Below are 26,732 nucleotides of genomic sequence, written 5' to 3'. Positions count from 1 at the left end.
TTTGGCAGGCACTCACTAGAGGTAGAATACAAGAGGTATAGAGAATGGCAAACGTACTACCATAATACAGGTCCTAAATTTTAATACCTTACCTGTTTTGTTTGTTTGTCTTTAGGGAAAAGGCATCCAACAGTAAAGGATGAGACAGAGAGTAAATGAACAGTCACTAACTTCTCTATTCACCAAGAGTACATGAAGAGAAAGAGTACTGCAGTACTCCTACAATAATATTTCCTACAATAGTAGGAATACAGGGAGATCAAGACCAAACCTGACTATAACAGTAAAAAGAAAAACACAGATACACCAGAAGTGAATTTTTTCAGCCTACTGAGAAGAGATTGAATATCTTTTGGTAAACAGTAAATTCACAGAGAAACAAAAATAGTTAAGGACAGAAGAAAGAAATGAAATAATTTAGAAACTGAAGTCAAACCCAGGCACTCTGCCTCCTTATAAAATAAAGAAGTAAATGTCCAAAGACATTTATGTGTTTTGACTTGTTTTAAATAAAACCATTGTATTTTAAAATACTCAAGGTTTAAAGGGATTATTATTTTTTAATGGTAGATCAACACCAAAATCCAGCAAATAAATATGGCTGAACAAAATATTTATGTTGACCTGAAGAAATATTTTTATATTGTAGGAAAGAAACCCTAGGATATAATTTTGGGTCATCTACCTTCAAAATACTCATTTTCTAGTTCAGTCGTGAAACCAAAAACTACACAAACAGAATTTCTAGAAACACATTCCTTACAAACCTGTAAATAATCCCTGATTGCTTTCTCTATGCTTTTTCAACAGCTTAAAGCAGTAGTTACAACAATTGAGGGGAGAAGGAGTGAAGACTGGGAGGTGCAAAGAGAAGCAGAAACTTGATAGCATCAATGCAAAGGCTCAATAATTTGAAAATTAACCTAGTATCATACTTACTGATATAAGCACTAGCTGCTAAAAAGACCCTTTATGGTATTCTTCCCAAAACTATCTTAAATCTTTGCATACTCCTCTATATGGCTTATATGCAATCATGTATTTTAGTAGTTCATCATCAAGTTCCTGTACGGTAAATATTTGCTCCTCACTTATGTATCAGGAAGGAGTAGTATAGTCAGTAAGATGGGAGTGGGAAACGTTGTGCAAAATACAGAGTTGCTAATGAAGGTAAACAACTAAAGAGTTTGGAAAAAGACAATATAAAGAGCAGAGTGGCAAATAATGAGCAGTGATCAACAGTATAAAATGCTTTTTCATGTACTTCACTGCTTTGTACATTTCCAGTTGTAAAAGGAAAAAACACACACACAAAAAAAAGTGGAGAGCACAACTGATACAGAGCCAAAAAAGCTGGCTGTTACTGTGTTACTGTCTTCTACATCACCCTGCAAAAATCGAGACAAAGCGGTTGACTGGAGGACAAGGCACAGCAATTACCCAGAACGTTCCCCTATACTGGAGCAGTCACGGTAGCTCTCGTTAAAGTTTGCCCCAATCAGCGTCAAACTGAACTTGTGATGAGAACCTGAGAGCCAGGCATGTAGGTAACCCACCACGACTATGCCAAAAGAACCAGATACACCACAGAATTTCTCCTTCCTCACATGAAGACACTCACCCCTACACCTGGAGAAGCATGAAATATGCATGTTGATTAGAGGAAAGATATAGAGCACTGAGAAAATACAAGCATTTACATTTTCTGTTTTAAATAGAGAAAAGTTTTATAAAACACACGCGTTCTCATTGCAAAAAATAAAGCTTTCAGTGCCATACAGCCACAAATTTAAAGGGATTTAAACAGTAATTGCTGATGCTCAGTACCTCTAAAACCTATCAGTTGTGCACACTGCATTTTATGGGACATGAAGAAATATTTTCTGTTCCAAAATTTGACACATAACACTGGATGTTAAAATCTGCAAGATTTACTGATACACACACAAATATCAGATCATTGCCTCAGTCCAGGCTCTTCAGCTCAGAAGGCAGACTGCAGTCTGTAGTTAGGACTAGCTTTACTTCAGTTAAGAGGCAAAAACTAGTTAACAGCAAAAAAAACATAAGCAATGGCATCTGTTGGGCTAACATTTTCCATTCTGTGTATTGATAGTGTTAAGTAAATACTAACCACCCATTATTCCTATCATTTATAGAGCAATTTTACTCATTCCATTTAGCCACATTATATTTGAAACTTGCAATAAGATAACTGATTTCATGGACAACTGGTTCACCTTCCTTAAAACTTACTATGTATGAAGTACTGCAAGACATAAAATACATAAAGGATAAAAGAAATAAACTAAATTCAGAAATGTCTGGAGAATGCAGACAGAACAAAAAACATTTAAATACATTTAGAAGATGCATTAAAGCATTAAGGACTGGGCTAGTAAGCCTAAATTAAATCCTTACCTGCATCAAACATATCAAGCAGATTCACTAATGTCTCAAAAGCTGCAAGGCGTACACTGCTGCCCTCATCTCTCGCCAGCTCTACTAACTCGGGAAGCACCACAGTTTTTGTTAGTTCTGTCCTGCAAAGCGAGGCAAGCAGTCAAGACAAAACATATGATGAAACAATATTGTCACAGCAAAACAGAATTCTTCCTTGAAATACTCATTTAGGTATTTTGGGGATAGTCAAGAAGGAAAAATTGACAAAGCTGTAAGGAAATGAAAATTTAATAAAAACCTCCAGTCAATCTCACGACTCTCTTCTTTCTCAGCCAAACAAACATGCAAGTTCAAAATGTGAAAATTCATCACTAAAAAAGCATGCAAATTAGCCTGAAATAAATCAGAGAAAATGGAGTCTGAAAAAACCCAAAGGAGTCCAGCTACTTCACTGCGTCAGTAAGAAAACTCATCAAATATGCAGAAACTGCTCAATGCAATGGTCCAAAGTGAAAAATTAAATATGAGTCATGTTGGATTGAAGCGTCTGGAAATCTTACGCTTCAAAGAGCCTTCTTTACAGAGGGTATGCAACTACTGCTCAGAGTAAACGTGGTTTCCCAACTAGTCCAAACACTAGCCTTTAGGCTTGTTTTAAAGTAGTACAGAAAGTGTTCTGCTTGCCTCTTTTTGCCTTGGTAACTACTAGCACTATCTGGTTGTGTGACAGCCCTGACAACTTGAATCTATACATTGGCAGCAGATTGCTCTATTAGGGACCGACTTAGAAATCAGAGCTTAATCAGAGATGTGACTAAGGAGGAGTGAAATACTCTCAACAGAGAAACTTTTGCACTGTAAGCTGCCTGGCATAAGTAAGAGGAAGAGTCTTGCTTCTTGGAGCAGAAGTATAGCTTCTATAGAAGCTACCAGCCAGCAAAATTTCCCATGTCCCAGTGTATACCCGATTCTTGATTGCTTTAAGAGATTAGAAAGATCTTCTCTGCAGTCCCACTATCAACAAGTACGCAGAAGACATACCCAGTATTTCCACTGTTTTTTTTCTGTCATGGTCATTTTTTTATTTATAGTAGTCAAGATTTCTAATCTTTAAATTTGTCTGCATTTGAGTTCAGAAGCCCACTTAGTCCTGTTCTCATGTATGAGCTCTTGCTCTGTTCATCCATTAGCAAAAGCTGTGAAACCACATCTCAGGAATGGGACCTCAGCAATTTATAATAGCCAGGGATCGGGTCCTCAATGTTTATACTGCCCAAATCATAAAACTGCAGGGAAATGCTCTGATATAATTACATTACATGAGCATTAACCAAGATGACAAAATCAAAACTCTTTGACACTTAGCAACTGTGTACGAAGAATTTAGACACTGTCATTTCAATCAGTTTTTAATACAAAACTAATCACAGCCTCCAAGATGACAGATTTTTTCTGAAATAAAAATGCCCCAAATTCCCCTTCCAATCAGACTAAATAAGTAACAGCTGTCCCTTCTGTAAATCAATATGAACAATAATACTTTTGAACATTTACAATCAGCAAAGTGATTTGCACCTTACAGTGTTTATTATTGTTACCAGCAAATCAAGTTGTAGCTTAACAGTATTCTTCCAAACAGATGATTAATCATTCATACAAAGTTATGAGAAAATGACATGGTATCATTTAGTGCTAACATCACTAAATACTAAAAATAAGCATTGGGACTACCATCACATTATGCCTTCAACATTTACGTAAAAATGTGTTTATTTCTGTTTATTTAATTGCCTTTATTTTCCTACTACTTATTCATCCTCAACATGAAACACTGCAATAATTTATATACTGAAAATACTGACAGTTCACCACTTCTTATGAGATTAAAGATTAAAGCATCTAAAGCATTGGGAAGGGACTAGGCAAAAACCTCAGAGAGAAAACAGTGTATATGGATACATTAATGCTAAAAATAAAAGTTGGGGAGGAAAGAATTAAAGAAAAATATACAGAATGGACCACTAATTGATAACTATGTATTTAGCCCTATTAAACCACTATTCTAAGGCTGGGTAAATTGCCAGTAATACTGTCATTTGGCGCTGCACAACACCTATCTTGTTTTAAGACTTTCAGCTCCCAGATATAATAAACCAATTTAGTTCATTTTAAAGACACTAAACAGAATGAATAATTTTTCTTTTCCTTTCCAAAATGGTCACTTATTAGTAAAAGATATAGCCACCTTCTTACAAATGAAAACTTTTGTGCTTCTTCTTTCACGCTGCTTAATATACATTGGAGGAGAGAGGAAAAAAACACAAATGCACACATTTAGTTCTTATTTTAACATCTGGTTGGACATATACCTATCTTAAATTTAAAATAAAACTGCTGAAAACAAATTCACACAGATTCATAGAACCTGTGAGTGCTTCCTAAAGGTGAAAGGAATATTCTCTAACCATATGCATACCCTAGATAAGAGTTATTTCACGCAGAATAACACTGTTTTGAAAAAAAATATTTTGCTGCATTACATGTCACAAATAATTTTCAAAGCCAAATTCATATGATTATTTCTCAGCTCTTGACTATAGCAGCAGAGGTTAACTGAGAAGGTTAGAGGAATCCATGGAAATGCAGACGGTATCTCAAATAAGACACCAAAAACATCTCATGGGATTGAGCAACAACAAATGAGAAAAGAGGGAGGAAGGAAGGTGATTGACATAGACAAGAAGATATGGCATAAGAATGGTCAGGGGAGAGAAGGGTAGGACTACATCCTAAATCAAGACCCAGAAATCAAGGAAAAAAAAGAAAGGGAAAAAAATGCTTTGCACATATGTTTCTGTGGATTTCCATTTTGGTGGAATGAAAAATCTTCAAGCTAATATGACACTTAGAACCACCCCTCCCTTCAAAACTCAGTAGTCGTGGAAAAAAAACCCTGGTCACTCCCTGAAGATACACAGAACCCTCGCTTTCACTCATCTTTAATCTCCCATTAAACAGAACTTGATTTCAAGAAACATAAAGATTCATGCAATACATGCATACAGTAAAAATAAATGCAAGCTCAAATTATTCAATAATTCAGTTTAGTAAAATGTATGTTAAATTTTCAGTTTTACAAATATCAACAATATTGGCAAATACTACCTTTCTTTTCTGTAATCACAAGTTCTTTTAAATTCAAAGCCATTCAATATGGAAAACCATTAAAATTATTTACCTTGCTAACCTACATTTTTTTATTTAAAAAAATAAGCACAAAAACAAATTAGTAACTTTACTGAGATGGGTAATATTGTGTTTTCCCATTATTCACTTCCTCTGAATTTGCACAACAAGGACCTTGCAGGAGGGGTACCTAAAGCACATGTATAAAATTGTTTTGCATGCAATAAAGACAAGTTTATCTATGAATCTAGAAATTACTACCCTGAATGACCTTTACCAAAACAAAGTTAAATTAAGCATATGGCAGTAATGCTTAGTTCTTGCAGTGGATATTAATTCCCTATATCTGAGTAAGCTAAAACACCTCCCAGATGTACATATTTCCAGTATTCCATGGTTGAGAAGTAAATCAGTTGCTTCAGGAATTTGTGGTGGTTTTTGTTTGGCTTTTTGTTTGTTTATTTTTGGGTTTCTTTTTTTTTAATAACTCAATTTAAACCACAGTAAATCATTCCACAGCCACAGGAAGGCAGCTTTTCCACAAACACCAGCACTGACAAACAGAAGTGCATATTTACTGTATCTTTCAAATTACATTTCAGTTTCAGCCTCATCCTTGATTTTGCTCATAAATTCACAATTTTAAAAGCTAGAGGGACTCTTAAGATCTAATCTATCCATGCTGTATAACACAGGACAGGGAACTTTACTTGATAATTCTCTGTAAGAGAAGTTACTGCTTTTTTTATCTTCCTGATACAACAACAGGAGGGCAGACCTGGAATTTTAAAATATTTGTTCAGAGACCAATCCTGTGTGGGTAGTTAACGTGTTCTATTTATTAAAATAGAAGTTCCAGAGTTTTTCTATTCCTATATGTGCAATATTGAAGGTCTTCAAGCTTAGAGTAAAAGTTGATACTGATCTGAAATTTGCTTACAAAACACATTCTGCCTTTCACAGAAAACTGCACAGTAATTATTAGGAACTGCTAATACTTGCCATAATCCTCTTCCATTTTTAAATAAGCCCAATGACAGGAATGTATAATTGAGATGATTTCAAGAAGCCATAAATGAATTTTTTATTTACAAAAAACTGTTGTTTGCATGGTTCAGCAATTTTACTGTCAGAGAGGAACAAAAATCTGAAAATGGAAAAGAGCCAACTGCCAACAGACAATTCCTAAGCCTAAGAACACATCTGTACACTCCAAATTCATTATTGAGTGTATGTGAATTAACTTAGAAATCTTAAAAGGAGTTTTTAGGTTACCATTAAATATTTTAGAGAAAGATTTTGCATTTAGAAGCAGTTATGCAAATCATACTCACCCTATTCCTTGAGCTATGTGTTCCAGTTGCCGACACATGCAAGTTCTAACTTCATATTCCACATCCTGGCACAGTGATTTTACCAAAGGAAGAATCTCTCTTTTAATACTAAAAATGTGAAGATTTTTTATTAATATACAGAACAAAAATATATAAAATCCACTCTGTAGTATGCAAATTTTACCCATATATTACTTCTAGTGGTAATTTTTAAAAAACTAATTTATCACACATGGTGAATGATTTTTCTGAGAATTTGGAATTATAAAAGAATACTGTACACAGGACACAAATAAGTGCTATAAAGAAGCAGAAAAAGGATTATTTACAGTCATTACAACTGACTCATATTTCACCTATTTTTTTTTAGCTACAAAAATAGTAGGTAGGCTTAGAAATGCTGTCTTCATTTAATAACCATCTTCAGTACAATTTTTGAACAGTCACTGTAAGAATACAAAGAATTATATAAATGGAATTGCAAATCCCAATTAATTGTCTCTAATACCTCATCTTTGGTATGCACGTATCACCAAAGAGATATTTGGCAAGAAAGTAGAGAAAATAATTTACGACTAAAAGCTTCAGTACTGCAATGACTTCATGCAAGTAGACCCAAGTATTCAGGTTAAATCAATGGCAGAAACAAAATAACTATTTTGAATTCTATTTAAATAAAAACAAGTATAACAACTTGGCAGAATTGCCCATTGTGTTTTCTTTCACCGCCCAAGATGCTGTCATGAGTGTTCATAAAATATCTCTATCCAAATCCTCATGTGTTTGCAAAACTCAGGAGAAATAATGTGAAGCCACAGACAAGCAAATTTTCAAGCCAACTTGTACAGCCTCCACTCATCCCAGTGAAAAGTAATTTACTACTTACAGCAAAATTTGGCCTCAAGTTTCAAAAATTGTATGAAGTCTTGGGAGTTTGGCATTTTATAATACTCTAAAGTAGGGACTAGTTCAAAAGAAGACCCGTTTTTAACTAGCTGTTGGAATAGAGAGTAGAAAAACTAATGCTCTATTCCAAGGTCGGGACATTCACAATACCCTATAAAATAACCAGGGAGTCGTGTATTACAAAAGAAAGGTTTTTAATTATAGTATAAATTTTATGAGGAAAAATGTTGCCATTCTGAAGAATGTGAAGATATGCTTATATGTTGCCTGCTCCTGAGGCCTGACACAGCTCCTGAGCCTTTACCAAGACCCATCCTGCAAGGGGAATGAGAGCGTGCCATGAATCTTACTCAGCCTGCCACATTCTAAACCTGTGGGTCCAGGTCTCTTTTCAGCCCTCTGAACTGCACTCAGAGCCCTCTACCAGAGGATCAATATATCCCAGAAAATTCTCAGCAATCTTCTTAACACACAGCTTCTGTACAAAAATGGTGTTACTATCTGTTCACTGAAATGAGGGGGTTCCTATTTCTGATAAGCAAGGAATGATATTAAGCAAACCCAACCAAGTACGATTATCTGAACTTATTATGGCTAACATTATTATAATTTCTCCTAAGATTCCAACTGATCTGGAAATTCACTTTATTTTCATGTATCATCAAATAAATAAAAGCAATTATGGTTCTGCCAGAATTCTACAGATTTTGAAGATAAAGATTTGAAGGCTCTGGTAACCTTCTCAAAAATACTACTTTCATCATGCCCATTAACTTTTGCATGTCCAACAAGTGTAGTCTACATAGTAAATGAAGGCATAGATAGCTTCCTTTTGGTTGCTTCTAGATCTTTTTTATTGAAGGAAAAAAATCATAAATTAAAGAAATTTATTTCTAAATGTCTTGTCATATGTCCTGTTGTTCATCTTTTCTGTTATGCTGAATTCTTACATTTTGGGGGAGATCAAACCCACTATTATGGCAGATTTCCTCAGCTAGGCATGGTTTCTGTGCATTTAGTAGCCTTCACTGGATTCCTTTTGTAATGCAAAAATCACATATGCCCAATTGCCTGGACAGGAAACACATTTGGTGAAAAGGTCCTACTATCATAAGACTGGATAAACTGTCCAAAGAATGTACTGTACCTACTGCTTTGGGCAGATAAATTATTCAGATTTACTTTCATCATTGCTTCCCTCTTCTGCACCACTGTCCAAACCCACAGTTCTCTAAGAGCTAGACAGTATCAGGCAGCAACATTGGCTCCTGATACATCTCCATATAACCAGGGATAGAAAAACATGTAACTACATGTTAACTTTGATTAGATAAATAAAAAGTTAGGAACAGGATTTTTTCCTTTATGACAAGATGCTCTAAGGTGATGACTTTGTGTCCTGTCTCTATAAATTGCAGAGAAATCCACTGTTTGGCTTATTTCCTAGTAAGAAAAACAATATGGTAGAACAGCATGAAAATGGCACCCATTCAAACCTGTGGAAGAGCATACAAACTGAAGTTAGAAACTGAACATCATCAAGTCTGAATATGCTAGTTACATATTCATCTTTATTTTTTGTTATTAATTAATATCCAGATAAAGGGATCTATTATAAAGAAAGCATTTAGTTTTTGCAATAAAGTCTACTTTTCTTGTAGTTACTTTTGCCCATTAACAGAGAAATACACGTATGTACTGTGGAATGTCAATATACATACAGCCTACTTACATATGAGCTTCAAATTTGTTGGCTAATTTTCCCATGATTTTACAACTAACTAAGCGGGACTGAAGTGTTTGAGAAAGCTGTGCTTTGGAAATAAGTGGATTCAGGATCTATATGAAAGAAAAAAGAAGAAAAGTGAACAGAAGAAATGCGAGCAGTAAATAACATATTCCCCTTCTAAAAAAAAAAAAAAAACCAACACAAAAAACACCAAAAAACCCAAACCAATAAACATAAAAAAAAACTCGAAAAACATATCCTAGATGTCACCTACCCCTTTCATGGAATTAATCAGTACTAATGCCTATGTACATTAACAGTCTATTGGAAACCTGTTATTTCATATTTGTGCTAATTATAACATACTAAACCCTTATCACTGGTCCAAGCCATAAAACCAGCCCAAACAGCAGTTTCTGATTCACATCACAGCCACAGTTTTACATCTGTCTACTTGTGTCTTTATTTTGAGACTAAGTTGTATATGAATATTTATAGCTATTAGCTGGTAATTTTCACAAAAGTTGTTAAATATGTTCCTGCACAAGAAAATAAAAATGCAGAGAAAGGAAAAGGAATCCTCTTTGAGGTTCTTTCTCATAAATTTTCCCAGGAAACACCCCTTATGATGTAAAGTTTTGAGGCAACAATCCCTCTTGATTATGCATACTTTGGGGATCTGCAGGGAAAAGGTTTCTTTTCCATACAGCCGCAGAAAACCTGCATCTTATTGGAGCTCTGCAGTCATTTGTTGGATCACCTCTATGGTGCCAGAAACAAACTAAGAAATGCCTGCAGAACACCATATTTAGATATATTAAGCACAGAAATCCAGGTGCCAGGCCAAGAGGAACATTACAGAGAGGTATCTCCTATAGTCTGCCACAGTACCTCCCTCAATCTCTTTTGCAGAGTTCCACAAGAGGATGATATAGAGGGCAGGAAAGTCCAACAAAATTCTAAAAGCATTTTTCTGCTCCTCTTACCAGCTGAAATTTTGAGATAAGAAAATCTTACCACTATAAGGAGAAACAGATCACCCAGACTAGAATTAGTACTTAAGGTATGCTTCTAACGCTAATGCTGCATAAAGAAACATATCATTAGTTACCTACAAAAGCGTGTATTACTTACTTGGTCTTTGAACAATGACAGCAAACACACCATGCCTAGTAATACTAACTCCAATTACTGACCTAGACACAGTCTGTCCCATGAAGTGACCATTGCCAGAGACAGGATACTGGGTTAGGCTGACCTTTGGCCTGACACACATACCTTTCCTTATGTCCTTGAAATCCATGATTGTCCTATTATTTTTACTTACGAAAAACGTATTAACAACTAGGGTATTCCAATAGCTGCTGAATCAACACTGTTTTATCAGTTGTGATCTTGTCAAAGCAAAATTTTGTGGAAACTTATGTGTTCCTAGAGACAAATCAAGGGAGGAACTCCATCTTGTTTAAATGGCATCTTTAAAATTACATTACCATTAGATTTCGGAGATGACTAGAATAATTTCTCTTTTTTTTTTCCAACCTAACTTTTCACCCTTTGGAGGTGTATTTTTAAACAGTGATGGATTTCAATTACCCACTAATTTTAATTAGTATTTTTATACTACACAAATGGTAATACATTTAAATCTCCATCCAGTTTTAAATTAGAAACGCAGTAAAATATGCCTGTTGCAAAGCTTTTAAACTTAACAATGAAATATGAATACTCAAAACAAAACTGAATAAATTAGCTGAGTAAAGGGGAGTGACATTATGACTTAGTGACAGATTTCCTTCCTCTTTCTTGAGCTACACAGTGAAAAATTAATTGTTGGAAGGGCATTAGGTTTTTGGTACATCAAAACCAACTGAAACAGTGAAATGGATCTCTAGCATTCAGTCTTATTTAGCAAAAAGCAAAATTTTAGTCCAGTAGCAAGCAAAATGTAGCTCTTTCATGAAGACGCAGAATGAGATACTATCCTCTGTAAACCAAAACAGGATACATGAAAACATGGTACTGAGAATCCTAAGTGGAGTAGAAGTGTTACAGTAAATAGTCTTTATTTACTGAAGAACACTAAAAATTTTAAGGTGACTTTCCTGTCTCGCCTTTTAGCACGTTCCTCTCTTACAGTATGTTCCACAAGCATTACTGTTTTCACAGGTATAGAACTGCCACAAATCTTACTGAAACGAATAAGTCTTGCAGGGAACTACAATCTTACAAAATATTATTAATTTGTTGCTAGCTTAAGTGGGAGAATATTATTACCTCATGTCTGATAGTCTCTTTTGGTAAAGCTTCTATTACAGCAAGAAGAGTTTCTAGCCACGCATTGCTGACACCTGATAGAAAGAAATGGGTTATATGTTATGTTATGCATACAATGAATATAACAAAACACACACCAGTTTTACAAAATTAGTTCTCATTTTTTAAACTCCTCTCTTCAAGGAGCTATATATCTAAAAGTTACTAAATTAACATGCAAGACTTCAAACACTCATTAAGAAGTAGAATAGTTAAGAAGCAAACTCTGTCCCATTTTTTTACCTTTTGAATTCTGGTAGAGGAAAATAACTATCCTGTTTGTTTTAAAATGAGAATTTCCCTCATTTAGAAGCATATTATTTTCTTATGCCCAGTAAAACTTTCTAGTTTTACAATAGACCCTTTTTCCTTTATATCTTAAAAATAGTGTCAAAGAAGTTAAGAAAAACTAATAATTACAGAAGAAACGTCAAACCATTCTCCTGCTATTTTCTCAGCCACATTAGTCTGGTACTTCAGTAGAAGCTTGGACTCAGTAACAACCGTGGGATTTAGTCCTCCAGACAAAGTGGGTTTTTGTGTTTCAATCAGAATTACATTTAAATATCAGTATGTAAGTGGTCAGCATGCAAAAATATTTTCATTTATGCAAGTCTAGATACAAAATCACACTGATTGCACTCACTGCTTTAAAAAGTATTGTGCAGTCACTAAGGAAACAAAACATATATAAGTAATCAGTCATCAGCAGAGTTGTACAGCCCTGACCTGCATCTTTGTGTTCCATGTTCTGGAGAATGATGTGCAGGAAGGAGTGTGAGTATGTATGAATGGAGACCGACTCCTCTTGCAGAACAGTCAAAAATGAAACAGCAGCTGTTAACTGCATTTCCACTCCTGCAACATGCAGTACCTCCTGTATAATTGCAAATTACATCAATTTAGAGCATGAGGCAGAAATAAACTGAAAGAACGTTCAAATTTTTACATTCACTTCTAAGACTGAATATGCAACAACCTGGGTAAACTACAAAAGTGGCTGTAAAATTATTTTCTCTTCATGGCAGTTACTTGGAGATACTAAAATCTCTTATAGAATGAGCCTTCAAGAAAAATAAAGTTAATTCTAAGACCTTCCCACTTTCAGTTTCATCAATGCATATGTGTGGATTTTTTGACTTTACAAAATGAGAGGTAAAACCAGACCAGCCAACAACTGCACTTCTGCTGTTTATGCACACAAATAAAAAACAAATATTCCATTCATCCAGCGAGAGATACTAAAATAGAAGAAGGCAATTTAAATCTCGTCCCTTGCCAACTGACATGGAACACAAATGAAAATGCGTGTGTGTGTATGTATATAGTCTTAAGAATAAAACAAGGTGTACTAGAATATTTAAAGTAACCCAGCATTTACCAGCGCTTAGCTTTAACATATACAAATATAATTAATTAGACTGTCTTTAAAAGTGTTATTTCAGAAGTTAAAGATAATAGGGGAATGAAATATCATTAAACTTTTCGAATGAAACAAAAAGGAAATTTAAATTTCAGATTTATGCACCTGCCAAAGAGCTTGCAGGATGCAATTTATGACATAGCATTCATTGTTAGTACACACACTGTCAGGTAGGTGAACATTCCATTTGTTCACTTCTCTAAACATATCTATCTCATGAGAAAATAAAGTGCATTATTGGACTACTAAAGCATTACACTCATTTCACAAAGTATTCCAAACTCAGTAAGAGTTTAAAGCCCATACTTCCTATTTAGCACTTTAAAAAAGAAACAAAGCCACATATATAAAGTACTCGAAATAAACAGTTTTTTCTCAGGTCACACATAAAAAAACCAAACTATAAGCTGATACTTTAATTTAAAAAAAAAAAACAAAACAGCCTAGACCAGATTAAGAAAACATCCATTATTCACCTAAGTATTATATAGCAGAGGAATTTTTGCTGAGAAAATTCAGTTTGCACAGAACATCTGAAGAATTATTTAGTAGACTTTGCTTACTTCAGAGTAAAACAAGAAGTTCTTATTACACAAATGTCCACCCGTTTGCACGTGCAAATGCGTAATTTTTAGTTTATCTGATTCCAAAGCGAACCGCTACTTATCTCTCAACAGCTGTCTGAGTATACATCTGTGTATATTTGTAACAGCATTCTCTGTGCCCCTGCTCCCCCAAATGAAAAAAAGAAAAAGCATTGCTCAGCTTACCAAAGTGTGATAAAATATTTGCATTCAAAAGCCATGGGAACCACTCTTGTTATACCCACAGCCTACCTCTGTTCTCATCCCTCCATTGTTATTACAACAGCCACAGCCAAGAATAAGGACACCTACCAATTTTGTAACTTGAATGTTTCTGGGATCAGAATACCTGTGCATACTGTTCTGGTATTTTGGCTTACACTTGTTCAAAAAAACATCCCCAAAATAATCAAAAGAACTATCTTAGCACCACTGTAGATGCTAAGAGACCACTGCAGACTAGAACATAATAGAGCTGGACTCAATTTTATATATATATTCCCTCTGTACACAATGCAAACAGGTTTACTTACCATCAAATAAGGTTTCCAAATAGTCTCCTCCGTAGATCCACACAACTCTGGATAATCATATGTGAAAACACATTCTCTGGATGTGCATCCTCATGGACCTCAGGAGACACTGAAATTTAAGTTTCTGGATTGCTCACACACCTGCCTGCAATGATGTTTGCACTCAGAACTGTACAGTTCCACTTATGTATGGGTCTCCTCATTCCAATTTCACTGAACTCAAGTTGAGTGACTTAAATTTACTTAATACAAATTTAATTATTTCAAAAGTAATGTATTTTTCTATACACAGATCCTCCACATATTCTCACTCTGGAGGAAAAAAAGCTTTACCTATCTTATTCAGACAAGCATATTTAAAGGAATTTAAGGGTATTAGGATGTTCTTGAACTATCCTAACATCTGCAAGTTAAACTCAGGCGTCAAAACTTGCAAAATTTAGAAAGCCTGGCTTATTCCATTAATGGGAAAACAAAAAATTCACCTCTAGTTTAATGCACTTTATGCCCTGCACCAACAGAGTTCTCTTGAAAGAATGCTGCAAGCAGAAATGTAGTCAATCGTTTTAGTAACTGCATTGATATGACAGAAATCTTCATTTAGGACCAGAAAGACACAGAAATAATGGCGATTACAGAAGCTCAAAGATACAATGAGGATGGACCTTAAGATCAATGTTAGGTATAAGACGGAGTGAAAAATCACCCCACCTCTTCTTAAACTATAAAATCAACTAGGGAAAAAGAAAAGCTTTCAAGGGGAGGCAGGTATATTAGGAAAAGAAGTAACTGTGAAAATGAGTTTCAAACTAATCAGAAAGCACCAAATAAGGCTTGATGTATACACTTCAACAAGAATAGCCATAGTTTTCTGCAATCACAGCATTTGGAGAAATCTCTTATTAGTCAGTCAGATAGACACCTGCAGTCTCCCTCCACTGATTCTGGTGGAAGTGCCCAAGGATAGAAAACAGGGAAAATACCACTAACATCATTTGAAAGGAGCCATTTGGTGCACAACAAGAAATGCTGAGAGGAATCTCTAAGCTAATCTGCATTTCAATGACTTCCAAGGTTCGTGAGGAGGCGCATGCAGAAATCCAGAGTGGGGATCTCTATGCAAAAGAACCCATACAAGGATGCCACTTCATTTTAACTGTAGAATTAAAAAATGTATTTCATTATCTCATGCCTACATATATCATTTAGATTTTAACAACATATTTGTTTTATTAGCATAACCAAAATACTGACACCCAATTTAATCATTACTTAGATCTGGTATATTTGTTGACGTATTGTTTGTTTGATTTTGCTTCTCTCAGACCTAACACTCTTATGTTAAATATAGAAAGGGTCTTTGATATAATTTTATTTTAATTAGGTTTTAAGGAATGATAAGTAATTTGCATATATTAATTTCTATATTTATTTACAAAAGTAACCAGGTTTATCAATTGCTCACAAGTGAAATAAAAATTTGTAATGTATCCAGCCAGAACATTCCTTGCATTTATTTCTTCCGGTACCTGTTTTATCCTCAGCTCTAATAAAAACAATATTTATTTTTGCTTTTGGGTTTCTGCAAGTATGCTAAATAAGTACACTTATTCACTGGGTTTCCCCACCCAGTTATGTGGTGACAATACTTTCAGATAAATAGCACCCTGAAACTACTACAAACTCATTTTTCATGAATTTGAATTCATAAATTATTTTTCCCAATCTACAGAAGTGAAACCAAGTGCAGTAATTTAAGTCAGCTCGTTTCCCCGCAATGCCAGTCTACATTTGCAAGACTAATAGCCATTGAGTTTAACTATGCCTTTATAGACTATAACAGTTTCCACTTCATGGTCAGGACTATTACTCCAATAAAAACACGGATAAGAAAAAAAATAGGCCAAATGCTTAACGAAGTCAAACACTGTTTTGCAGTTAGAAGTGCAGTGAACACAGGTACAATAGAACTGTTCTTCTATTACAGATTAAATAAATATTAGATAACAGACCACCACTGAAGAAACTGCTTTAATAAGAGTATGGCCACGGAAAGAAATTTACCTCTCATACATTCCAGAAAGTTTTAATTTATAAAGCTTAAATCTGAAAGAAACACTTAGACTAACCTCATTATATTTCATTCTTTTACCTCTGCCTTGAGCCCATTAACGTAAGTTTCATTTAATTTATCATCTAGGAAGACATTCAGTTTGGATTTAAATGACACTGCAAGATGAAAAACACTACTTTTCTCAGTTATTTGCTCAAGATTGATCAGATTTATTAATAAAATTGTCTGCTTCATTTCTAATATTTCAGTCTTCAATTCCTAACTCTTTTTCTTCGTATACTGGTTTGCAGTTGAATGTTCTTTAATATTATGCAGGAAGATAATTTTACAAAGTAATTAAGTACCACCTGATCTAAATACACTGAGCTCCAACTCCTACTGTATAAATATTTTCCAGGCCCTAGGCTCTGATCATGCTAATGATCATCCTTTTAATTTTCCCCTCCATCCCTATATAAAAAAAAAAGTGAGACTAGAATCAAAAACTGTATTTCCATATTAGACTTTTTAAAGGCAAAGAGGCAAAGACTACCACTTCTCCACACTCTGACAAACAAGGGTAAAAAAACCCCAGAATTTATTACTCCTTCATTTCATTTCAGGAAGAACTCTGCTCTCAAAGCAGAAGCAACAGAGACAAAAATGGATTCCATATGTTAAACAGAAAATTGAAAAAAAAAAAAAAACAAAACCCTTTCTGGAAGCCAGTAGGTTGGTTTAGGAAAGAATGCATTATGAATGTCAGAATAACGTGGTAGTAACTGCAGAAACTTGGTGTAAGTTAAAGGGCTTTCAATTACTTTGCAACTTCAAGTCATTCTTTCTCTCAAAGAATGGCACATATGTATATTTAAAATGGGCACATATGTATATTTAAACAAAATGCCTATCGACCTGCATTGTATAGCACAGAACATGATAACTAGAAGTACTTTAATGTTTTCTGAACAATCTGTCAGGCTATACTGGTCGTCAGTTCTAAGGACAGCTATTTCTTGGCCATTTGCTGAATTTAAAAAATCAGACAGCATTTGGAACAGGTCCTCTTAAGAAACAGGAGTCTCCTGGAATCACAGAAGTTTCAGGAGATAATGTGAAGTTGAAAGGTGATGTCTGATATTCACAGAATCACAGAATGGTTGAGGTTGGAAGGGACCTCTGGAGGTCATCTTGTCCAATCTCCCTACTCAAGCAGGGCCACCTGGAGCCAGAACATGTCCAGACAGTTTCTGAATATCTCCAAGGAGGGAGTCCCCACAACCTCTCTGGGTAACCTGTGCCAGTGGCTCAGTCACCCTTCACAGTGAAAAAGCATTTCCTGATGTTCAGAGGGAACCTCCTGTGTTTTGGTTTGTGCCCACCACCTCTTGCCCTGTCACTGGGTACCACTGAAAAAAGCCTGGCTCTGTCCTCTTTGCATCCTCCCTTCAGGTATTTATTGATACTTGGATTGATAAGATCCCCTCCAAGCCTTCTCTTCTGCAGACTGAACAGCCTCAGCCCTCTCAGCCTGTCCTCATAGAAGATATGCTCCAGTCCCTTAATCCTCTTCATAGCCCTTCATTGTACTCTCTTCAGTGTGTCCATGTCTCTCTTGCACCTGGGAGCCCAGAACTAGACACAGTGCTGCAGATGTAGTAGAGTAGAAGGTGGAATGGAGGGGAAGTATCATCTTCCTCAAACTGCTGGCGATGTTTTGCCTAATGCAGCCCAGGATGCTTTGCAGCAAGGGCACACTGCTCGCCTGTGTTCAGCTTGGTGTCCACCAGGACCCCTATGTCCTTTTTCCACAAAGCCACTTCCCAGCTGGGTGGTCCCCAGCATACATCGGTGCATGGATTATTACTAAGTACATCTACCACATGGAACCTAAGACTCCTGCAGTAGGGCTTGCATTTAAATATCCTACAGAAGAATATTTGCTAAGTAATCATGTTGAGGCCTACATATATATTTGTTCCTCATCTTTCAGTCAATCAAATAACAAATGAGCAGAATATAACACATTAAAATACTTTTTTTACAAATACTGAATTGTCCCTTGAGCAGCTTCTTTCTTAAGATTAGGAGACAGAGAGAGGATTCAGTTTAAGACCAGTTCCACAGGCAGTAAGAAATACACCAAGTAATTTTTCATAATATGATATTTTTTCTGGAATTCTTTTATTAATATAATGTTACAGTAGCTATCCTAAAAAAAAAAAAAAAAAAAAGCTGAGAGATACATACCCACACAGCTATTCAATAAAAGAAACAATTCATTTCTTCAGAACTTCACCAAAGAAAACAATGAAATATAAATGAGAATTTACTGGAACAAACAAGTATAATTTTTGCATGGGCCCACTTTGCTATTTAGTAATCATCTCCTTGGTAGACAGAAAACTGTGTAACATAAGCATGTGACTCAGCCATGTCACATTTGTTACTAATATAATTATATACTTTCTTACACCTGGCAATGAGAATCTGATACAGATATATCAAGAAAACTCACAGAAGCTACTACAGAAGACTTTCTCTTCTCATCCCCGAAATGCTTGAGATAGAATAAGGTAGCTGAGGAGATTCTTAACTCAAACTCTCAGTTCAATGTATATTATATCAACAAATTCATAGTTAGCTTGAATCAGTAACTAAACTCTTTACATCTTTCTGAAGTGTTCTAAATACTCTTCTTAAGCATTAGTTGTTTGCAGCAATAACATTCTTGTTGGCAAATTGTGTTAAAAGGGAAAATAATTTTAAATTATATGGGAAAAAAAAAACCCTAAACTCTACAAAACATCCCGATAAAATCATGACTGAATCACACTACCAAAAATGTCAAACATCTCTCTAAAATTGTATGGGGAAAGTGAGTCTGTCCAGGAAATTATGAACACAACTGAATACTTTGAAAATCAAATTTCTACAAGAAATCCTTGTGATTTTTACCTCTTTTCCCATATATACATGAGAGCACATACATTCAAACAGCTACTAACAAACACAATGTTCCTTTAGCTGGCAATCTGAATGAATTAGGACCAGGTTAATATCAAAGCGATCAATTGCATGAGACGAGGCCAGAGACAGTTATAAATCAAAACTTTGGTTTAATCACATAAAAACTGTCAATGGTATCAGTAAAAGACTGATAATACACTCATCCAATTAAAAAAAACACCTCAGAAATTTGCTGTTACCAAAATAAACTTTCAGATACTTTAATAAGCCAAAACCAAATTTTCCACTCAGCTGCTAGCCTTAAAATCAATGAAAACCACTCTAACAAGCAGGCTAACATAATCAAAGTCTTAATCCCTGTTGTAACCTTACACAGAGTTATTACGCCTATATAGAGTTACTAGGCTTTGCATTCTTCACATTTGCATTTGTGATGCAGTTTGTTCTTATTTGGTTGAAGCTGCTCCTTGAACAACACCTTAAATGAACTTTTTTTTTTTTTCTAGGCAAGGGGTCATACCTGGGGTAGAGTGGAAATATATATTTATCTTCCTTAAAATCATAAAATCACAGAATGGTTTGGGTTGGAAGGGACCTTTAAAGGTCATCTAGTCCAATCCCTCTGCCATGGGCAGGGACATCTTCAACTAGATCAGGTTGCTCACAGCCCCGTCCAACATAACTTTGAATGTTTCCAGGAATGGGGCATCTACCACCTCTCTGGGCAACCTGTGCCAGTGTTTCACCACCCTCATCATAAAAAATTTCTTCCTTTTATCTAGTCTATATCTACCCTCTTTTAGTTGAAACACATTACCCCTTGTCCTATCGCTACAGGCCCTATTAAAAAGTCTGTCCCCATCTTTCTTATAAGCCCCCTTTAAGTACTGAAAGGCTGCAATAAAGTCTCCCTGGAGCCTCCTCTTCTGCAGGTTAAACCACCCAAATATCCTTTATACAAATATATCTGTATATAAAACTACTGGATAAAATATGTGGCCATTATGCATCTATCACAGCTAGTACTGACTTACTAAAAATGTGGAGGGCAGCACATGAAACTTCAGACAGCTAAAAGCAAAGGATAATTTTCTGGATAGCAGCATGAAAATCTTAATGTTTGGATGGAAGGCAATTGAGAACATCAAAATGAACCATTATGACTGGCTGGTCCTCAAGAAGAGTTCTCAAAAAGCTGTCAAAACACTGGTAAATCTTCAGAATATGTAAATAGTATTAATTCTGTTTTCTTTTCCAGCTGTAACAATCTTCAGAAAACATAATACCTGCAATACTTTGTAAATTTGGTGAATTAATGTGGAAGATCTACTGGATGTACCTCTACTAGAGAATGCGTTTGCAATGGAAGTGGAATTATTTTTGCCTTTGTTAAAATACTTATACTGGCAGAAAAAGATACATTCCAACCTCATTACACACAACTTACTCTGATTTTCGGTAAAACACGACGAAGTGTTTCTGCAGGGTTCTGTCGCATCAGGACTGGAAGATTTGCCACCACACTTGTTCCTTGGATATCCTGGCCAGAACTTACAAAAATACACATATACAATACATTACTCTCTATGATGGTTATAAGCTCATAGCTTTCATTAAAAAAAAACCCAACAACAAAAAACAAACCCAAACTACCCAGGTTCTTCATATAATAAGAGAGGCATTACTTTTTTCATATAATATGTAGTAGAAAACAATATTAAAATATCAACCATAAAGCTATTCTGTACCATTCCTAATATGGAATGTTCTAATTTTTAGTGTAGCTTTAGAAAAAAAAAATTATAAAACAAAATATCTTTTCAAACTGTATGATCAAGGCAGTGGTTTTGTGGAAGATTTTATATTTTAACAATACAAGTGTTAAAACACAGGAAGGGGACAAATAGATGATATAAGTGAAAACTACACACAACATACAACAGAAATCTACCTTTTTTCCTTTTTGTAGGGAAAACAGACATATAATCAGATATATATTGACAAACATGATTAAAGAAGGATGCAAAAGCTTGGTTAGATTACAGATCTTGTACATTTCTCCTCATCCTGTCCCTCTCATTGATATTCCCCAATTAAAAAAGAAAAAAAAAAAGGGCAGGATGAAAGAGACAGGGTAAGCAGCAATGATGAAGAAAGGGCATGAGATGAAAACAAAGGCTACCCAAGTGGATAACTTTCTAGAATGGAATCAGAAAGAAAAAGGATCTGGATGCCAAAACTAAAAATAAAACTAAACATCAACACATCCTTTTTCCTGCTTAAATGCACAAAAATCCATTTTGCTAAACAAATTCAAATTTGTTCCAACACCTAAGTAACTCATTTTAAATAAGCATGCAAAGCTCAACTGTACACATGCAAGCATTTTTCTTAGTGTGACATTACAATTAAATGTATAATATGGGGGTTTTTTGTTAAATTATGTGTATAATCATACTAAAACTACTTTTATATACTTCCATACAGCACTCCCCATCCTGTCATCATTCCAAGTTTCCTTAGTGGAACACATGAGCTTTTAAAATGAGGATAGGTTTGTAAAATAAGCAAATAGCAAAAGCTTTGATTAAAATCAAAGCTAAAATACCCCAACAGAAATATTGTAATATCCTACTGGGAAGATTTTTTTCTTTGCACTCCATAATTTCCCAGTGAAAACATTCAAACAACAATTAGGTATCTCCAACACTAACTTAATTGTGTTCAGCAAACTGCAATTTCAGCATATTTTTGAAAGAAAGTATTCTTCACTATCCTCACAAAGATAATTTTCCATGTTAGAAAGCAGTACGTTCTGGAAGATTAAGTACAGGCTGGAAGGCAGGAATTCAGGAGTTCAAATCCGCTTTGCAAGGTGGAGTCACACACACCCCAGTTCACTTCTGTGTTAGGCTTCCGTTCTGCAGAAGGGTGTAACTACCTAACTCACTACAAACTATCAGTCAGTATAAGGGTCTTAACATGGGAAAACCTCTGGCCCAGCAAAACCTTCCCCTTCCAGAAAGAGTAAATCTTGCTATGGCAGATGTGTGTCTTTTTTTTTTTTCCAACAGAATAACACAAAAAGCCTGTAATTTGAAAGTGTGTGTCTAAAGCATACATGACAGAATTAACCTAATCTTAGATTATGGGTGTTTGCCTCTAAAATAATTTCCTTTTAAAATCAATGACGAGAAATAGGACTCAATAAAGAACAAAATCTCTCAGCCTAAACAGATGAGATGGACAGTGCCATCCAAGTGCCTGTTCTCCTCTACTGCCTACAAAGGCAGACACAAGGACTAGCTCCCCTGCATGTACCTGTACTGTAATTAAATGATGGCTCCTGCCCACAGAAACACATTACAAGCCTTAGTCCTACAGGCATTCATGTTTATGCATAACTTCACCACTGCAAGTAGTCCCATTGATTTCTTACCTAGCAATATAGTAACATCTTTAAAAATGCTTGTTTAATTATAGCACCTAACTAATATAACTGATCTGGGACAAAATAAAACATTCCTACTTCCCGGAGTTCCAAAGGAATCAAGAAGGATCCATCACAAACTTAGTCACGGCAATAACCGTTCTAAATGGGCGCTATACACCATGAATACCAGGAACCACTATTTTTGTCTTTTTTTTTAATGGACCATATACACCTTAAATATTACAAAGATAAGAACCCAAATATAAGAGTTATCAGAAATTCTACAATATCTAACAAGTGAGCAGAAAGCTGTGAGTACTCTACTGAGGGTATCGCACATCGCTGCCATCAGGGCTGCAACATCCTGACCCACTGAGCAAAACTGGGGAATCATTCCCAGCACAGAGACTTCACCTTTATGGTGCCTATACCTTTGCAATAACACAGAGTGAACAAAAGGCACAGCCAGGGATGGAGGTCAACAGAGGAGAAAAAAGGAAAAAATACACTCTGATATTGTGAATTTCACTGTAGTAACAAAAATATTTATAAACAAAATTTAACAAGCTGAAAACAGGATAAATTTAAGATACATCATTTTAAGGCTTGACAGAGCATAAATACAAGCACCATTTCCTGTACTTTTTAAATATGGGTTATCTTTTTGTATTGGTATCTACCTTACTTTAGGCATACAGGAAATTATTAATCCAATACTGCTTTTTTATTATTATTGCATTTTTTAAATACAGTATGTATTCCAACTAAGAAAATGTATCAGTATTTTTGTAGTTTTTAAATTCTCTGTTAAGACTACTACTGATGTAAAAGTAAGCTAATGTGATTTTCTCAAAAAGTAATAGGAACCAATTTTCTGACTACTTAGCATATACTCCACTCTGTATTTTTAACTGTTGTCTGTAAACACAAGAGCGTCAACAAGTCTTGACAGGGCAAAGCTACACCAAAGCCCTTTTTAATGCCATTCAAAAACAGCAAGAGTGGATGAGAGTACAAACTTTCAGATGGATTTTAATATTAGCATCCCTGCAATATTATTTGGTAAATATGTGTGAGCTCTCTGCATAAAAACACATCTCCAAGTAACATTTAAACTCAGTGAAAGGACAGTATTCTGTCAAGTACTGAAAATGGACTTAAATTAACGATTAATATCTGATCTATTTAGAGATTGCAACATTTTTGCATTATTTTGCATTTTATTATATATTTTAAGTCCATTAATATTAAAGCCTTTCATGTTTATGGCAGATTTCTGAATATCACATAACAACTTTATTATGTGATATTTTTTTTAAAGCAAAAGTGAGAAATCTAGAGCTCCCAGTGTTGAAAAGGGTCACAGAGTGGATGAGGTCTACAACTTCTTATGATATGACTTGCAAGGAAAAGATGCATACCTTTGTACTATCCAGCAATAATGCAGACGGTCAAGGTAACTTGGAGAAGCTATTTAATTGAAAATTTTATTCATGTTGTATCAAGATGGAAGAAATCCTAACTACTAAAAAATGCAACCAAAATGCAACCTTTATCCATCAGAAATTTAAAGAAATGGGGAGTATTTCCCTTTAAACCAGAAATGCTTAGTATCTGGCTTGCTGCCAGTTAAGAATGTGAAGCAGGAGGCATTTCAACACCTACACAGCCTGTAATTTTCCAACTGCTGTAGATTTTTCTTCTATTTCTACCAAAGAAGCTGCACCATAGATTTTCTTTAAATATGAAAGACTTCAGGATTATAGCGAATTACTGCTAAATGCTCAGATTTAGACATTTTTATACTAATACATAAAATAAATGCTAAATCTTTTCTTCAGAGTCGCAGTACACTCAGTGTAACGAAGGTGCTAGCCCTTTATTAACAGTGCTAACTATAGAACTCAGCAGAGCCCTATACTTAGAAGCAGTTTAGCTCAACCTCTTTTGTGCTAGCAAAATCCACATAGATAATACCATTTAAATATAAAACTTCAGGACTCATCTTCTAAGATCATCTTACAGGAGATCCCAGTGACTTTACAGTGCTGGGAATCCTCAGCCAGGGGGAAAGCTCTCACACCTGAACACTTCTGTCCTAGTACTCACTGCCTCTGCAACACCAGCTGCTCGCTGCCAGCTGGCGGTACCAGAGCTGGTCTAGCTACTAGGTTCATTGAAGAGCTGGTACTTCTCAAGCACAAGCATAGCACTAAGCCTCTCCCTCTGGCCCCTGCATTTTTTACTTTTCTACCCTCATAAAATGAAGTCTACATTGTATTTGTGACTGCCTTGAGACTGGAGCAAATCCTCCTAGAAACCATTTACAAACATACAAAGGACCAAAAAAGTGACTGGGAGTAGTCAGCCTGGATTTGTGAAGGGGAAATCACACCTGACCAAAAAACATGACAGCCTTCTACAACAAGATGACTGGTTTGGATGGTGGAAGTTGTTCATCTTATTTTAGCAAGGCTTTTGACATCAATATCCTCATAGATAAGTTGATGACGTACAGAGTAGGTAAATGGAAAGTGATGTGGACTGAAAACTGGCTGAACTATCAAGCTTAAAGGGTTGTGATCAGTGGCAAGGCAGCCTGCTGGTAGCCAGCCATGAGCGGTTTACCTCAGGGTTCTACATGGGGGGCAATAGTGTTTAACACCTTCATTAACAACCTGGATGATGGGACAGAGCGCACCCTCAGCTGGTATGTAGATGACTCAAAACCTGGAGGAGGGGTTGATAGACCAGATAGTTGTGCTGTCTCAACAAGCAGGAGAAAAAAACCAACACGGATCTTAGGAAGTCCAACAATGGGAAATGCAAGCCCTGCAGTTGTGGAGGAATAACCCTGTGCACCAGTACAGGCTGGGGGCCAGCCAACTGGAAAGTAGCTTGGCAGGAAAGGACCCAGAGGTTCCAATGGACACCAAGCTGACCAGGAGCCAGCAATGCATCCTTGTGGCAAAGGCAGCTGACAGCATCCTGGGCTGCACTACGAAGAGTATCGCCAGCAGCTCAAGGGAGGCAATTCTTCTTCTCTGTCAGCACAAGAAACTCATAGACAGCAGTGAGTCCATCGAAGAGCCACTAAAATGATTAAGGGATTACAGCATCGAATATTTAAGCAGAAGCTTAGACAACAGGGATTTTTAGTCTCAAGAAGAGAAGGCTTGGTGTCCTTATTTAATAGGTATAAAATCTGATGTGAGGCAGTAAAGAAGACTGAGGCAGATTCTTCCCAGTGGTGCCCAGCGACAGGACAAGAGGCAATGGGGACAAGTTCAACATACAGGAAATTGCACTTTAAAAAAGTTATTCTATGCCAGAGTGCTCAAACATTGGATTGAGTTGGCCAGACAGGCGGTAGAGACACTTCTTTGAGCGGGGAGGTGGACTAGGTGATCTCCAGAGGTCCCTTCCCACCATAACTATACTATGTTTCTACAATTATACCCAGGGTAGGTGTTTCCGGATTTGCAAACTTTCAGCAAGCTCAGGGCAGACAGCAAGATTTTTTTATATTTAAAATAACTAACTATGTAAAATGGGTGCTTAAAAATTCAATGTGAGTTTAATTTTTAAATAATTTTTAAAAACAAATTCTGCAAAATAAGAACAAAAAGGTTTAAAAAGTCCCTGGGTAGTCAATTAGGAATTTGTATCTGGAAAGGGAATGAAGGACTACAGCTCCTTCTAGAGCATGAAGAAAGATTAGTCACTGAATGTTCCCAGAAGAATATTACCACAAAGGAGCCTGAAAACGAGAAGATAGATTTACATCTCGCTCGCTCTCCTTCATTTGCACTAGCCTGCAAAGCACGATGATAGGAGCAGAATACAGCATTGTAAAGAAGAC

At 35.7% G+C, this 26,732-nt stretch overlaps 1 protein-coding gene across 3 annotated transcripts in view; it reads right to left on the bottom strand.

Annotated features, from left to right (window-relative positions):
• Window positions 1–26,732, bottom strand: part of PPP4R4 (protein phosphatase 4 regulatory subunit 4) — a 73,265-nt gene that overhangs the window by 27,699 nt on the left and 18,834 nt on the right. For all 3 annotated transcript variants that reach the window (XM_064460671.1, XM_064460670.1, XM_064460673.1), the window contains 6 exons: window positions 20,885–20,987; window positions 12,604–12,751; window positions 11,836–11,909; window positions 9,562–9,668; window positions 6,924–7,031; window positions 2,422–2,543 (listed from right to left, as the gene is read on the bottom strand). In XM_064460671.1, the coding sequence (XP_064316741.1) occupies window positions 2,422–2,543; window positions 6,924–7,031; window positions 9,562–9,668; window positions 11,836–11,909; window positions 12,604–12,751; window positions 20,885–20,987 (662 nt within the window). The remainder of the gene's footprint in view (window positions 1–2,421; window positions 2,544–6,923; window positions 7,032–9,561; window positions 9,669–11,835; window positions 11,910–12,603; window positions 12,752–20,884; window positions 20,988–26,732) is intronic.

This window comes from Phalacrocorax carbo, chromosome 9 (genome assembly GCF_963921805.1).
Source record: "Phalacrocorax carbo chromosome 9, bPhaCar2.1, whole genome shotgun sequence".
Classification (NCBI taxonomy): Eukaryota; Metazoa; Chordata; class Aves; order Suliformes; family Phalacrocoracidae; genus Phalacrocorax; species Phalacrocorax carbo.
This window is presented reverse-complemented; position numbering and strand designations above follow the sequence as displayed.